Source organism: Diplotaxodon limnothrissa, linkage group LG4 (genome assembly GCF_057381915.1).
Source record: "Diplotaxodon limnothrissa isolate DT_005_m linkage group LG4, D_limnothrissa_male_GT1.1, whole genome shotgun sequence".
NCBI classification, from domain to species: domain Eukaryota; kingdom Metazoa; phylum Chordata; class Actinopteri; order Cichliformes; family Cichlidae; genus Diplotaxodon; species Diplotaxodon limnothrissa.
In genome coordinates, this window is record NC_140599.1 from 21,059,422 (window position 1) to 21,075,333 (window position 15,912).

The 15,912-nt window shown below is 41.2% G+C and overlaps 1 protein-coding gene across 1 annotated transcript in view; it reads left to right on the plus strand.

The window, feature by feature from the left end:
- Nucleotides 1-15,912, plus strand: part of abca3b (ATP-binding cassette, sub-family A (ABC1), member 3b) — a 37,234-nt gene that overhangs the window by 15,811 nt on the left and 5,511 nt on the right. The window contains exons 6-24 of the mRNA XM_085351623.1: nt 187-446; nt 533-649; nt 1,527-1,647; nt 4,367-4,540; nt 4,660-4,841; nt 6,020-6,166; nt 6,356-6,485; nt 6,588-6,742; nt 7,126-7,281; nt 7,394-7,604; nt 7,807-7,957; nt 8,560-8,658; nt 10,321-10,519; nt 10,606-10,912; nt 10,997-11,270; nt 13,091-13,295; nt 13,414-13,633; nt 14,666-14,824; nt 14,947-15,119. Coding sequence (XP_085207749.1) covers nt 187-446; nt 533-649; nt 1,527-1,647; nt 4,367-4,540; nt 4,660-4,841; nt 6,020-6,166; nt 6,356-6,485; nt 6,588-6,742; nt 7,126-7,281; nt 7,394-7,604; nt 7,807-7,957; nt 8,560-8,658; nt 10,321-10,519; nt 10,606-10,912; nt 10,997-11,270; nt 13,091-13,295; nt 13,414-13,633; nt 14,666-14,824; nt 14,947-15,119 — 3,440 coding nt within the window. The remainder of the gene's footprint in view (nt 1-186; nt 447-532; nt 650-1,526; nt 1,648-4,366; nt 4,541-4,659; nt 4,842-6,019; nt 6,167-6,355; nt 6,486-6,587; nt 6,743-7,125; nt 7,282-7,393; nt 7,605-7,806; nt 7,958-8,559; nt 8,659-10,320; nt 10,520-10,605; nt 10,913-10,996; nt 11,271-13,090; nt 13,296-13,413; nt 13,634-14,665; nt 14,825-14,946; nt 15,120-15,912) is intronic.

The window sequence follows — 15,912 nt, forward strand, 5'->3', positions numbered from 1 at the left end:
GCTGCTTGTCCATTCTCATGTCAGCTTCTAGAAGGAGGTTGGAAAGCTTTGACCTTGTGGAGCAGGTCACATTTTAAGTGGGCTTAAAATGCCCACTGAGTCATTTCATAGACGCTGATTACTGATGGTGTAATGGTGGTGTTAATATATTCTATTAAGTGCTGCTGCTTATTTTCTTATTTTAAGGTTATTACAGAGAAGGCTTTCTGGCAGTGCAGCATGCAGTGGACCGAGCCATTATGCACTCTTACAACAGAACCGCTGCCTCGCACCTGCTGCGTCCTATCAGAGTGGTCATGTCACGGTTCCCCTACCCTGCTTTTAAATATGACGTCTTCATCCTGGCTATTCAGAACCAGCTGCCCTTACTACTGGTGCTAAGCTTCACCTACACCTCCCTCAACATAGTACGAGCTGTGGTGCAGGAAAAAGAAAGGAAGCTCAAGGTATGTTTTACGAGCCTCTGTATGAGCTGGAGGAGTAATAAAATTGCCAGACTCTTTTAACCTGTGCTTTTTTTTGTGCATTCTAGGAGTACATGAGGATGATGGGTCTCAGCAACTGGCTCCATTGGAGCGCTTGGTTCCTCATGTTTTTACTCTTCCTCTCCATTTCGGTGTTTTTTGTTACTCTGCTCCTCTGTATCCAGGTGAGCCAGTGTTAAAAAACTGTCTTTGCTTACTGCACATTCCCGCCTGTGATGCCTTTAGCATAGCAAAAGAAACCATGGTACACATACCAGACTAAAGGTAAGAAGTGTAACGTATATAAACGCCGAAAGTGTCAGCTTCAGGTGATGATGAGCTTGTCCTGATGTTTCTAAACAAAGCAAAATAAATAAATGGAAGAAATGGAGATTCTGAGTTCATCCAGTTCTCAAGAGATGCCAGGAATTTCATGGTTTGATCCAGGAGTTGTATCACAGCCACTTTCATGCATATTTCAGCATGTCAGTGGGGCAGTTTGAGGTCTTGTTGGCAGAGTTGTAACCACATCTGAGAAATTAGTAAAATAATGTCTGACCTGGAGGAGCATCTGGGTGTCTGAGGTAAAAAAGCATTATTTTACTATTTGTATATTGAGTGCTGCTTTGCATTTTGAGCTATGAGCATGGCAAAGAGAAATGGCAAACAATTCACAAAAATGAAAAGGCAGCCCACATTTTCATGCACTGAGCTGATTCTTTAAAGGGGATCAAACTCATTTTAGTTAACAGGCTCATACATCCCAATTAAATCTCAAGTGGGCTTTTCCACTAAAGCCAATACAGAATAACCTATAAAAACATTTATAAGTTGAAAGGCTGCAAAAGGCTGTAAAAGTGACACAGCTGGTCTATGCTTACACAGGACACATTGCTTCCTGGTAGAAAATGCAGTAAAAAGCCCATAAATGATGCCCTCCAGCCCAAAAAGCTGTGAAGCAGCTATTAGGCTGGATGGGACCCTTTGGCTGGCCTATGTTTGACACCCTCGGTTTAAAGATTATAAATGTTGTGATTACTCAGACCCAATCTCGTATTTTAGGTGAGCCCCAACGGAGCGGTGCTGACCAGCAGTGACCCCACGCTGGTCTTCGTCTTCCTGCTCGTCTTCACCGTGGCCACTATCAATTTCAGCTTTATGATCAGTGCCTTCTTCTCACGAGGTGTGTGTTTCTGTCACTCCACTCATTTCTAAATGATAATATAATAATAATAATGTCTCTTTTTGACTGCTGCTGTCTTGCTTTGTAATGTATGTGCGAGAAAGAACTTTTCACTTCATTTCCTGAAATGCACGGTGTGTCTCTGAGACCAAAGTTTCTGCTTTGTTCCTTTAACTTTGTCTGCAGAATGCACACAGCAGTAAAAAAGAAAGCTATGTTTTATTTGTTGATTTGCACAGAATAATTGGATTTCTTTAGCGGTTGAGTATAGCACTTAATATTTAATGGTTTTTAGTTTGTTTTTGCCGTTTCTTGGTGATCAGAAGTGTTGTGTTCCCTTTTAAAAAAGAGCAAGTCACTTTCAGTTCTTTCCATCTTCAGTCGAGTGAAATTCAAGCTCGCCTGCTCGGCCTGGACAACCTCCCCAATAAAGGAAACTATTTAAATCTCTCCTTTCCCATGATCCCTTTCCTTTGCTCTCATCCTCATTCAAAGCTCCTCATTCAGACTAGCAGCCTCCTCTTTCAGCTTTCTACAGCGAAGTATCTTGAGCTCCAAATGCTTCTCTGCTTCAGTGTCTTGCAGTATTTTCAAAGAGCACTTATTTGCTTGTTTTTACTTTGATTTTTTTAAAATTTCCACTTGCTCTCATAAGAAACATGAACTCTATGACGGTAATGCCTAGGCTTTTAATTGAAGGAAACACCTTAAAAACCTCCATTTAGTTGTTTACACTGATGTTTTGACTTCTCTCACATTCAGATGTACTGCGTCTCTGCTCTGAGTAATGAATATGATGTGCTTAGTCACCTGCCCTGACAGTTTTCATTTGGTGCTTGAACATGAAAAGGTGCCCTGCCTTTTCTCTCTGAACAATGCTCTAATTGTAACATTTGACAACCTTATTAAAATCATTAAAACTAATCTCATTGAACTAAAAAAACCCCAAAATAAAAATAACTCTGTCATGTTGTTTTCCTTCTGACCCTAGACAATGAAATCATTATATATTGAACCCCAGCTGGGTTCAAGGGTTTTGGTTCTAAGTGTTGACTTGGAGGCGGTAGAGGAAGAAGGGGGAGACGAGGCTTTTGCAGAAAATTGGCAAGAAAAAAAAGGATCCTTGAGTGACCTACACGGCAATTTTTATAAACAAAACAACAACAAAGATGGGCTGTTTTTCTCCCCTCGCTGTCTTTGTACGCGCAGCCGTGTGCACATACCCAGTGATGTGGTTTTTAAGAATAGATGATGGTACTTTGTAAATGCATGTTCCAAGCAGGCTCAAAATGTCACATTGTCTGTAACAAGTGGTTTTTGATGAGGTCTGTCAGGCTGTCTACAAATGGAAGCGCATTACTCTGCTTTCTTCCCCATTTTGCTCATCTCTCTTTTGTCCTATTTAATGCTTTCTTGTAGCTGCACTCAGGCTCGTCTGCCTATCAGAGAAATGGGTTTCTCAGCAAATGTAGTTCTTCTCTCAGTTATTTTCTCCGTCAGCTCTTGTCTACGTGTCTGTTTGAGTTTATCAGGTAGCATTTTGCAGTGTACCTCTTGGGTAACTCATGAGTGGACTGCATAGCTGACTGTTTTTATATATTTATTTAAAAAAAATAAATAAATAAATAAATAAATATATATATATATATATATATATATATATATATATATATATATATATATATATATATATATATATATATATATATATATATATATATATATATATATATATATATATATATATATATATATATAATAGATAGATAGTGCTCAGTGAATACCTCAGGCAGCAGAAACCCAAGAAAGAGGAGGGAGACGAGGAACCATCATGGAAGGACAGGCCCCTGCACGGTATGTACCACCGGCAGATAGAGGATGTGGCTGATATCCAGAAATCCTACCAGTGGCTGGACAAAGCTGGACTGAAAGACAGCACAGAGGCACTAATCATGGCAGCACAAGAACAAGCTCTGAGCACAAGATCCATAGAGGCTGGGGTCTATCACACCAGGCAAGACCCCAGATGCAGGCTGTGTAAAGATGCCCCAGAGACAATCCAGCACATAACAGCAGGGTGCAAGATGCTAGCAGGCAAGGCATACATGGAACGCCATAACCAAGTGGCCGGCATAGTGTACAGGAACATCTGTGCCGAGTACAACCTGGAAGTCCCGAGGTCAAAATGGGAGATGCCCCCAAGGGTGGTGGAGAATGACCGAGCTAAGATCCTGTGGGACTTCCAGATACAGACGGACAAAATGGTGGTGGCTAACCAACCGGACATAGTGGTGGTAGACAAACAGAAGAAGACGGCCGTAGTGATCGATGTAGCGGTTCCGAATGACAGCAATATCAGGAAGAAGGAACACGAGAAGCTGGAGAAATACCAAGGGCTCAGAGAAGAGCTCGAGAGGATGTGGAGGGTGAAGGTAACGGTGGTCCCCGTGGTAATCGGAGCACTAGGTGCGGTGACTCCCAAGCTAGGCGAGTGGCTCCAGCAGATCCCGGGAACAACATCGGAGATCTCTGTCCAGAAGAGCGCAGTCCTGGGAACAGCTAAGATGCTGCGCAGGACCCTCAAGCTCCCAGGCCTCTGGTAGAGGACCCGAGCTTGAAGGATAAACCGCCCGCAGGGGCGTGCTGGGTGTATTATTTTTTTTTTATATTTTGTAAGATGACTGTTGAGTCTGTTTCTTTCTCTTCTGTGTGTTCTTAGCCAATGTGGCGGCAGCAGCGGGGGGCTTCATCTATTTTCTCAGCTATTTGCCTTATTTGTTCCTGTGGCCGCGCTACGACTTACTGAGCCATTCCCAGAAAGTGTCAGCTTGCCTTATCTCCAATGTGGCCATGGCCATGGGCGCACAGCTTATAGGAATGTTTGAAGGCAAAGGTGAGACTTTGATGCGGCAATGTGGCATTCCCAAAATTTGTGATTATTTGTGCACAGCTTTGAAAACATGGAATTTTAATATTAATATAGGTTAATTTTGTCCGTGCCTTGCTCCTCAGGTACAGGAATCCAGTGGTCAAACCTGTTTGACGCTGTTACGGTGGACGATGATTTCTCCATGGCTCAGGTTCTGTGCTTGCTGCTTTTCGATGCTGTGCTGTACGGGATGGTGGCCTGGTACATGGAGGCGGTGTTTCCTGGAGAGTATGGCGTGCCTTTACCATCGTACTTCTTTTTACTGGTATGTTTTAAAAAGGCGTTACTGATGATGTGACAGTAAACGATGAATAGATGAGGGGATATAAGCATGAATGGCTATTTGCGAGCCAAAATTATGAAACTTTTCTGTCTCTCCTTTATTGGCAGCATTAATACCAAGTAGTATTTCAAACTTGAAAGAAACACTGCAACAAATGTAGTCCAATGCAAACACGATGCCGATCATTTTGTTTTTGCAAGTTCAGCGTAATTTGTCTCATTTATTACATTTCACGCTGTGCTCATTAACACATTCACCTTAGTACTTCCCTGGCTATGAGCTCTGCCAAGTTAAACGGGTATTTTCATGCTACCAAAGTCTGCAGGTGGGTGGCGTTAGGCAGCACTAGGGAGTGTCAGTGGTAATTGTTGAGATCTGTTATATCCAAGAGCTTTTCTCTGATAGAATGAAGCTGCTCTCAGTGAAAGTGGTTGTCACATACGGGGGCAGAAGAGTTTCCAAAATAGAGGTCTCAACATATCGACCAGAGGAAGCCTTGGGTTCAGCTAGTTAGAATAACAGGAAATGTCTGAGTATCTAGAGCCAAAACAAATAAGGTTTATCTATATAACAACTATGAGCGATCACGAAATGGCGTGCCTTTATAGACATGCGCGCCTACACAAAAATAAACTCCTGCTAACCTTTTTCCCAGTTGTCAGGAATTTAAGGGACTGCCAGAAGGGTGTGGATTAGATGTTGACGCACTTTCCTCCATGTCCATTGTGTGAGTGGGTGTCAGATGGTGTTTCTGCTCCGTAAAAAGGGGAGGTTTGACTCCGGTCTTTAGGAAGTGAATCAGGAGGTGGTTTGGCTGGGAAACAATCTCTTCATGCAGAGTGTACATGAACAATAATAATGTTGGCTCGATCTCTCTTTCTTGTGATTAAGTGAATGATTGTGTTCCTCTTCCTTCCTTATGTCAGTGGATGATTACCTGATTCAGTGATAAGTCAGAACACACTGTGTGTGTGTGTAATATACGGTGCTATATTACACACACACACCGTGTGGTTAATATAGGATGCTATATTTGATGTTCTCCTAGTAAAATTATACTGTTAGATATACTGGAAATGAATAGTGAAAATTTGGGGTAAAAGTTTTGGAAGAAATGCTGGTTTACTCCCCTTGTCTTCCCTGACTGTCTTCCTCTGCAGCCTTCATACTGGTGCAGCACCCCTCGCATGGCTTTGGTAAATGAGAAGGAAGAAGAAGAGGATGCTGAAAAGGCCATGAAAGGAGAGTTTATAGAAGAAGAACCTGCTGGACTCGTGTCTGGGATAAAGATTAAACACCTCGCTAAGGTGAGCAGCAAAACACTATGATCCAGAGAGTAATCATGACCACTTTAGCGTACGCTGCAGATGCCCCAGTGGAAAAGAAAGGCCACTAATAACTCCACCGTAGTACTCAGTGTTACTACTAAAAGGTAAATGGACAAAAAGGTTACGCTTCATGCATTCCATTTCTGCTCATGTCACGCGTTTTAACAGGAATTCAAAGTGGGCAACAAGACACGTCAGGCCGTACGAGACCTTACAGTGAACATGTTCGAAGGACAGATCACAGTCCTGCTAGGACACAATGGTGCTGGGAAGACCACAACATTGTCTATGCTAACAGGTTAGACGCCTAAATGCACATGTAAACAAGCAATAAATACACGCACACACATTAAACATGCCCCCTAAATAAAAAATTTAACTACCTTCCTTCATGTTTCAGGCCTGTTTCCTCCCACCAGCGGCAGGGCTTATATCAGTGGTTACGACATCTGTCAGGACATGGCTCTGATCCGACGCAGCCTGGGACTTTGTCCCCAGCACGATGTATTGTTTGATAACCTTACAGTACAAGAGCACCTGCTGTTCTATGCACAGGTATTTACACACTTATGCACTTTTATGTAAAAATACATCTCTATGTACTACACATCCACTATAGCTTAATGTTTCCACTTGCTGTTATACACATTATAGTACGAGGTGTTCACACTGATTCCATTAAAGTGAGTTTAATTGGTTTTGTTTATTAAAAACATTAAAAGCAGCACAAAGCATGTTTTTATTGTACTTTTATTACCTTTTTTTTTTTTTTGTCTTTTTCCTCACACAAAAACTTTGTATGAGTTGAGTAGCAAGTGAACTTCTCCATTTTCTGCACTTTCCTGCTGTCTCCCAGCCTCTCAGTTTGTATTAACGTAAATTAGCTGCAGAAAAAACAGATGACAACCTGATCCATTTGTTGTCTACTTTATATCCAGCTGAAAGGCTACTCCAAAGACAAGATTCCAGATGAGGTGGACCGGATAATCCGTATCTTAAACCTCGAGGATAAGCGACATGCTCGTTCCAAGACCCTCTCTGGTGGCATGAAGAGAAAACTTTCTATTGGGATTGCTCTCATTGGAGACTCCAAGGTCTGGAATTAAAAAAACAACAACAACCAAAGAACATTAGAGTCATTTGAGTAAAATGTGTAAGTATGGGCGGACTACTGCAAACCTTCTTTTCCTTTCTGCCCATCTGCAGGTTGTCATGTTAGATGAGCCCACATCAGGTATGGATCCATCAGCACGACGTGGCACCTGGGACCTTCTGCAAGGGGAGAAACGCGGCCGCACCATCCTGCTCACCACACACTTTATGGACGAGGCTGACCTGCTCGGTGATCGAATTGCCATCATGGCAGGAGGAGAGCTGCAGTGCTGCGGCTCACCACTCTTTCTCAAGAATAAATATGGTTAGTGAAAGCATACTGTACTCTCAGATAGATTCTTGAAAGGCAGTTTTTCTTTCCTAGACTAGCGGTGGTATTACAAAAGCATGCATTGAAATTTTGCTGTTTTGTTTCAACAGAAATACTGCACGTGGACCAACTCACATGCAGTTTAACTATTCTTGGGACTGATTCTGTAAATGTCTTATGTAATATTTTTAACCAGGTGCTGGATACCACATGGTGATCGTCAAGGATGCTCTTTGTAACGTGTCCGAGATCACCCGCCTTGTTCACATGTATGTTCCCAATGCCACTCTGGAGAGCAGCGCTGGAGCTGAGCTCTCTTATATTCTTCCCAAAGAAAGCACCAGCAGGTGAGCATTGATCATACGCACAAAAACACAGCGTGCGGACTGACCTCTTTGTAAGAAAGACAACAGGCTAGAAGTCACACCGGGTGAAATGAACAACTACTATTAGACTGAAAAAACTGAAAGACTCGGGGTTAGACATACAGGGACATTGGAGTTATTTCATTCAAGTATACAAAGAAAAACAGCAACTGAATAATAAAATAGTCATATAATAAAAGATGTAATAAACTGTAGTATTTTAACACATTATGCGCAATAAAATGTAGTTATTTAGGAAATTGTTCTGCTCTCACATGTCTTTTTATTGCAGACGATTATGTATGTATGGGGAAGGAAAAGAACAAAGAAAAAATGGAGTGAGGGAAAAGCATGGAAATATTACTTTGAACTGTTAGAAATGGGTCAACAGATTATACAATACCACAAATTGAATCAGTGAATGTATTTAATAACTCAAGCCAGCTTTTCATTAAAAATGTAACTCATTTTCACTTGACTACTGGTGACATGATTATATTAAATAAAGGTAGCAGCAATTTTGGCTCTGTGTTTTGTTTTGTTTTTTTAATTTTATAATCAAACTCTTTGTTGCTTTCTATCAGGTTTGAATTGCTGTTTGCTGAGCTGGAGATGAACAGAGAGGAGCTGGGCATCGCCAGCTATGGCGCTTCAGTAACTACTATGGAAGAGGTTTTCCTCAGGTAGGAAATATAGGACAAGTGACAGTTTTTCTCTCCCTTAAAGTCATTTTTCTCTCGGGTATCACAGAAAATTAGTCTCTGATCTGTAAAAATACCATTTTTGTAAAATTAAAAGCTTTAAAATGACGGATCACAAAGGCAATAAAATATTTTCTGGGGAGAATTTTAGTGAAGATGGGGATAAAACTGGTTCAGAGCGTACTTAAGTAGTAGGTTTAATTAAGTTCAACTGACTCTGATCACATGGGGGACATTATGTTTGCTATCAAATGTTTGCTCTAAAGTCTATGAAGATTCAGTGAATTTTGGAGAAGGAAGTGGTTTTCTTCTGGACGTTTTCAACAGTAGGAGTTGAGCCTGCACAGAAAAAATGAATGCTATCAGAACCTCCTTCCACAACACACTGCTCCTTCCCTGTCATCAGCTTCCAATGTAATCTAAAACAGAGTATGCTGTTGCAAAAATGGGTTAAAGGACACTATGGATCGAAGCGTGACAATGATATTTCTCTATATAGTGTCGTCATCAGTCAGGTATCACTTGGAGCCAAACGGTGTGCAGACCTTTCCTCCTTCTTTTACGTAACGTAAGATAGTGTTACATTCACAAGCAGTAGTGTAAGACTAAATGTCTTCTAGTATATAAAACAGTATGGACGTGATAGAAAAGGTTATAGTTGCTTCTAGTCGTAGGTATAGGGTGTTCAGTGCCTGAATCTTTTACGCTTTACTGAAAATCGTTTTTGGAATTTGTGGAACTTTAGACGCCACCTTTGATAGAAATAAAATATAAAAAAATTTGCTTGCAAACTCAACTCTTCCTGATCCACTGCAGTCCCAGCCGCCTTATTCAGTTATTTTTTTCTTCCCCTTGGATTTAATATGCGTATCTGTGGCAACGATCACAAGACCGCATCCACTGCGGAAGGCTTACGCTGTGCTACTTCAGCTGGCACGAGTTTAACATTTGTATTTGCTGCTGTTCAGGCCTCATTATTTATGATTCATACTGAGAATCCAGCAGCGTGTTCTGGCCATTGACACGTTGCACCAAAGAAAAGCTGCTGTTGGAGCGTTTGGTCGTTTAGCTTCTTTCGTTCATTCATATTTTACAGCCGAGTGTAATAACTCCATTACACAATGCTGCCAATTAATTATTATCAAACTATAATTATTCACAACAAATAAATCACCTTTTAATAGTGTTTTCCTGAGATTTTGTTGCTAATTTGTTATTGAGTTGGTGTTGAGTTGAAAAGCTTTAAAATGTAACTTCTGTGTTTTTTCTTTTTTTTTCTTACTTGTGAAAGTACATTTCACAGATAAGTGGCATATTAAGAATATAAAACTAAACTGCACGCTCACAAAGGCACTCTGTGAGCCTCTCATTGATTATTGAATTATAAATAGGCCCAGAAATATTTTTTCCCTGCTGTCTTCACCGCACTGTGCTGAAATGAATTAAAATGTTACAGATTGAATAGATTCTTCTCTCCTCATACATGTTTCTATCATAAACAGTTGATATTTAATGTTAAACTATCTAAACTATCTAAATTTTATTTTTATTTTTTGTGTCAGCTATAAAACCAATGGTGTTTTGTTTTGTTTTTTCTTTGTTTTTTTTTTCAGTGGATAAAATGAGATTTATTTGTGTTTCCAGAGTTGGAAAGCTGGTGGACTCTAGTTTGGATATCCAGGCGATCCAGCTGCCAGCCCTGCAGTACCAACATGAGAGACGCTCTCATGACTGGACCATGGATGATGCCAGCAGCATCAGCGGCTTGACTGATGTCACTGACTTCACAGACAGCGGCACACTCATCTCAGAAGACTGCTCCAACATTAAGCTGAACACCGGGGTAAGACAGAGGAATAAAAGCGATGCTCAGCGTCTTTTTAGCGAATTTGCTCTGTTGATTGAAGCTCCCATTTTCTCCTGTAACAGGTCAGACTACACCTGCAGCAGTTCTATGCCATGTTCCTAAAGAGGGCGCTGTACAGCTGGAGAAACTGGAAGGTGATGGTGGCTCAGTTCCTGGTCCCTCTTGTCTTCACTGTTGTGGCTTTATTTGTGGCACGCACCCTTCCCAGTCATAATGATGCTCCGAAACTGAGTCTGGGACTCAGTCGCTATGGTCCCACCAGGGTTCCCGTTTCTCTGCAGTCTGGGGCAGGACCCCTGGCTTCTGCCTGGGCAAGCGTATACGGTTCCCAGCTCTCTGCCCAGCTTGGCGAACTTACCAATGCTACTGGTAAGCGTAACGAGGAGGACAAATGCTTGGTGTTGCTGCTCACTTTTGGTATTTACTGATCGTAAGCCTTCGTTCTCCCTGTAGACTTCAACGATTACATCCTAACTCAGGCGGACGAAGAAGGAGGCAGCTTTAACGAGCACTGCGTGGTGGGCGCTGTTTTTCGAGGTAGCAGCAACCACTTTGCAGAAGCTACAGCCTACTTTAACAACGAGGGCTACCACACACCTGCCACAGCACTCATGATGGTGGACAATGCCCTGTTCAAACTTCTAGCAGGGCCGAATGCTTCCATCCAGGCAGGCAATTATCCCATGCCACGCAACCTGTCTGAGAGTGCTCAGAACCAGCTCTCAGAGTGAGTAGAGAAAGGATGGGGTAGTATTTGCTAGCAGTGGGAATCAGCAGATATCCCATGATGCGATATTATCACAATACTTCCTTTAGGATTCAATATTATTGTGATTTCTAATATTTTGTTAATCCGAAGCATCACAATAACACATATTGCGATTTTTCACATTTTTTTTTCAACTGCAGATTAAGATAAAAAAAGTTCAACTTTTGACGATATCTGAAGTCAGTCTTCCATCAGTGTTTGATTTGGTCATTACATGCACTCTGTTTCTATTAATACAGCAATTAACTGTCATAAATTGTTGAAAATCACATATCTGTTGCTGTATACATAGACAGGAATTCCCATTTAACTATTATAGTTGTGCTTCAGCAAGTCTAATGAGTCGAGTCCCCTCGAGTTGTGCTTATTGACAAAGATGGCAACACGCTGGCAATCTGTTTGCAGATTTAGAACGATTATTCGCAACACTTCGACAATCTCCCTGAGAGTGAACGCAGTCAGTCCAAGTCAGACTGCAGTAATTTTGCCTCCTGCCACAGGCGACCTGTACAATCACGAGTGAACAGCTAAAGGCAACCATTTAGTCGCCACAATTTGCAATCGATCACAAAATGTGAAAAACAAAAAACTATATAATCACCACGCAGCCACCATTTTTCTTCTTTTTTTGGAGATGCAAGGAGGTTGTTTTCCTATTTTGACTTGTGGGACTGAGCCGTTAGCTGGCTCTGAATTAGGACGTAGTGTTGGCTGGTTTTTCAGTTGAGCCAGTTTAATGTTTCCTCTGCTCTGGATGTTGGTGCATGAGATGAACCTTGTTGTTCATAGTATTTTAATTTGATTTTTTTAATTAAAAATTTTCAATTCTATGCTGGATCAGTTGAGACTGAGCCTAGTATTTGCTCAGTCTCAAAAACTTCAAACATTCAGACTAATTAATAGAAGTTAGTTTAAGAGCACAGTTCCAAGCAACTTAAAAATCACAGAAATTAGACAGATAGAAGTTAGATTTTCTCAATTTAGTCATTTTTGTATGTGATGCGTACACCTAGGGCTTTCCTTGAATCAGAATTTTAGATTTTTCTAAAAACAACAACAAAAAAAACAATCAGCACATGTGTACTCCTGTTCAAATGAAGCTCTTTCCTTTCACGCAAAGAAGGTGTGAGTGAGTAAACAGCTGAAACCAATTCACAGCACTTCCCAGTATGAAGTAACTAACATCTCTCCTCTCCAGCTTCAAACAGTTTTCTCGTGTTTGATGTTGCAGGATGGTTGCTCTACAATATTTTTAATTTCACTGTCACGAGGCTCAAACATTCAAAGTGTTGCTGTGTTTTTTCTCTAGTCGAGCTCATTAATACCCTTTACTGTTTGGAAAATAACCCTGCAGTGATGAGGGTGAGCCAAAGTGACACATCATTGTTACATGAAGCAGATTTGCTTCCTTTCTTTTAGGGTGACTAAACCCATGTGTAGCTGAAAACCTTGGGTGTTTTTTTCACTGTGGACTTAGAAAAAATGATCTCTCCACTGCTTGTCCACCTACAGCAAATGAGGCAGACACAGACAGTGGAACATTTTGCTGCTGGGTATCATCCCTAAAGTGTTGGTAGAGACCAACACACCACCACACCAGTCTTAACAGGGTTAAGATTTCTGGTTTCTGAAATATAAATCAGGCATTTAAATTGTATTCAAGTTATGTTATAGCAGTAAGACTTGGGACATAGAAAGACGCCCTGTCTGCAACCTTTTCCCACCTCTTTTCCATCTTGTGGTGTAATCGTCGCACTCTTTCATTCCATTTTATGTAGGAGTAAGACAGGGTTTGCCATTGCTATCAACCTGATGTATGGGATGGCCTCCCTGTCCAGCACTTTTGCCCTGCTGCTTGTAACAGAGTCCTCCATCAAGTCCAAGCATGTGCAGCAGGTCAGCGGCGTCTACCTGGCAAACTTCTGGTTTTCAGCCCTGCTTTGGGACCTGGTCAACTTCCTGCTGCCTTGTCTCCTCATGCTGGTCAGTATGACATCTGTTACTACTGCAATACTCAGACAGGATAATAAGGCAGATTGATTGGTTTCAATATAGGGTTTTGTGAATCTGTTGTATGCATATATGTGTATATTTCTTTCAGGTGGTGTTCCAGGCTTTTGGAATCAGTGCTTTTCTAGAGGACAACCACCTTATAGATGTGTTGTTGTTACTTCTGCTGTACGGCTGGGCTGTGGTGCCTCTTATGTACCTGCTCAGCTTCCTCTTCTCCACTGCTGCTACTGCATATACGCGCCTCACCATCTTCAACATGATCTCAGGCACTGCTACCTTTCTGGCTGTCACCATCTTGACGATCCCAGGTGAGAGCGGTTATGGATGGTCACCAGTCAAAATACGACAGCCCCTCTTTTTAGGTACACTTGTTTACAAATGAGCAAATTTTAAATTAGCCAATCACATGGCAGCAACTCAGTTCATTTAGACATTCAGACACATATTCAAGGCGACCTGCTAAAGTTAAAAACAAGTATCATAACAGGGACGAAAGGTGATTTAAGTGACTGAATGTGGCATTGATGTTGGTGACAGACAGACTGCTACATCAGCAGAAGACCACATCTGGTGCCACTGTTATGAAGAGGAAAGTCAGGGTGTAGTTCACACGGGCTCACCAAAATTAGACAATAGCAGATTAGAAAAACATTGCCTGGCCTGATGAGTCCCATTTTCTGCTATAACCTTCAGTGTGTTGGGTTTAAAATTCAGAGTAAACATGAAAGGATGGATCCTTCCAGCCTTGTATCAACGGTTCAGGCTGCTGGTGATGTAATGAAGTGGAGGATATTTTATTGCTCCACTTAGCATCAACTGAGCATCATTTAAACACCACAGCCTGCCTGAGGACTGTTGGTGACCATGTCCATCAATTTATGACCACAGTGTTGGCTGCTAGCAAGGTGTACCTATTAAAGTGACCAGAGCTTTTACGGCTCAATATTTTTTCCATTAACAAACTCAATATTTTTAATAAACTCAGACCATCAGTATGTAATGTGCCAACTTCATGTATTTAAAAAATCACTTAGTCCTTCTTTTTGGCATTAGGGCTCATCTCCCAGCAGCAGTGCTTCTGGCTTGGCTCTGTCCTTCACTGAATACAATAGACAGTATAAGTATGTGTGGGAAGTCAGTGAAGAATCATGTTTTATTACCTCCTACTGGTAAACTGGATTAACTTTGTGAAAAGGAGTGGGTTTGTGAGACGTACTTGTGATGAGAACCCTGGATCTCTACACACTCGTTTAGGTCCTCGTGGGGAAAAAAGATGAAGAATGCTTAAAAAATAAATCCATCCCGTTAAATATATTTTTATTATAATATTTCCTGTCTAGAGTTGGAGTTGCAGCACATGTCACACTTGCTGGATAAGGTGTTCCTGATCTTCCCAAACTACTGCCTGGGAATGTCCTTCAGCCAGTTCTACCAGAACTATGAATATATCTCGTTTTGCACCTCCAGTTTTATGACTGAATTAATCTGCAAGCAATATAGTAAGTACTGCCTAAAAGATTAATCGCTTGATTTTTATTCTTAAAAGTTATTTTATTTGTGCCGCGAGTACAGAAGTTTACTTGTGAAGTGCAGAGGTAACCTGGTGATTCTCTGTTTGTAGACATCACATACCAGCGAAACTACTTCTCAATGTCAGAGCCTGGGGTGGGACGATTTCTCGTGGCCTTCTCCGTGCAGGGTGTGGTCTTCATCATTCTGCTGTTTGTCATCGAGCTGCAGTTCATCCACACTCTCTGGAGACTTTTCACCTCACTGTTCAGGAGGAGCAAAAAGGTAGATGAATTAAGAGGGTGCTTAAAAAGACTAAAATATTTCTTCATGGTTAATTTGCAAACATTTCTGCTACTAGTGTGGTCTATATTATGTTGCATTTGAAATGCGGTCAGTTTGAATTGTGTTTTTTATTTTTTCCAAGGGAACAGTTTTGAGTCTTGGAGGAATTAAATATTGATTAGTATATTAATCTGCTTCACCAGAATAGATACCCTTGAGGCACTTGGTAGTTCTAAAATGGATTACCACCTCTGCATTCATCCTCACAAGGACATAATATTTGGAGCTGTAAAATCCATGCAAAGCTGAACAGTTGGACTTTAGGGATTATTTGACATTGAAAAATTGCATATGAAATTATCATTTGTGTTGCTAATTTAAGAAAACACCTCAGAGCTAAAACTAGAAGTAAAAGTGATTAGGTGATTGTAAGAAAAAAGATTTATTTCATTTGTGAAACAGTCACAATCTCGGTCATTTTCTCTTTTCTCGTGTTGAAGATTAACTGATCTTTCTTTGCAGTGGAAGGCTGTAAACTCTGGTGTCAGGCTGGTCGGACACAAAAGGCTTTTGAAAGATGTCATGTTTGAGTATACGGGTCAGGGTTATGACTAATGATCGCAGAAAACATTCTATTTTTAATATTTAGTGCTTACGTTTGAATTTGTGAAGTGGTGCGCATGCGGAATTTCTCAAGGGTGCACTGTGACACTATGCATGGCTATTGTGGTGGTCCATGGAGATAATATTATTAGTATTGGGTGCAGCTGAGGCTCAGAAGAGAGAGCGTGAC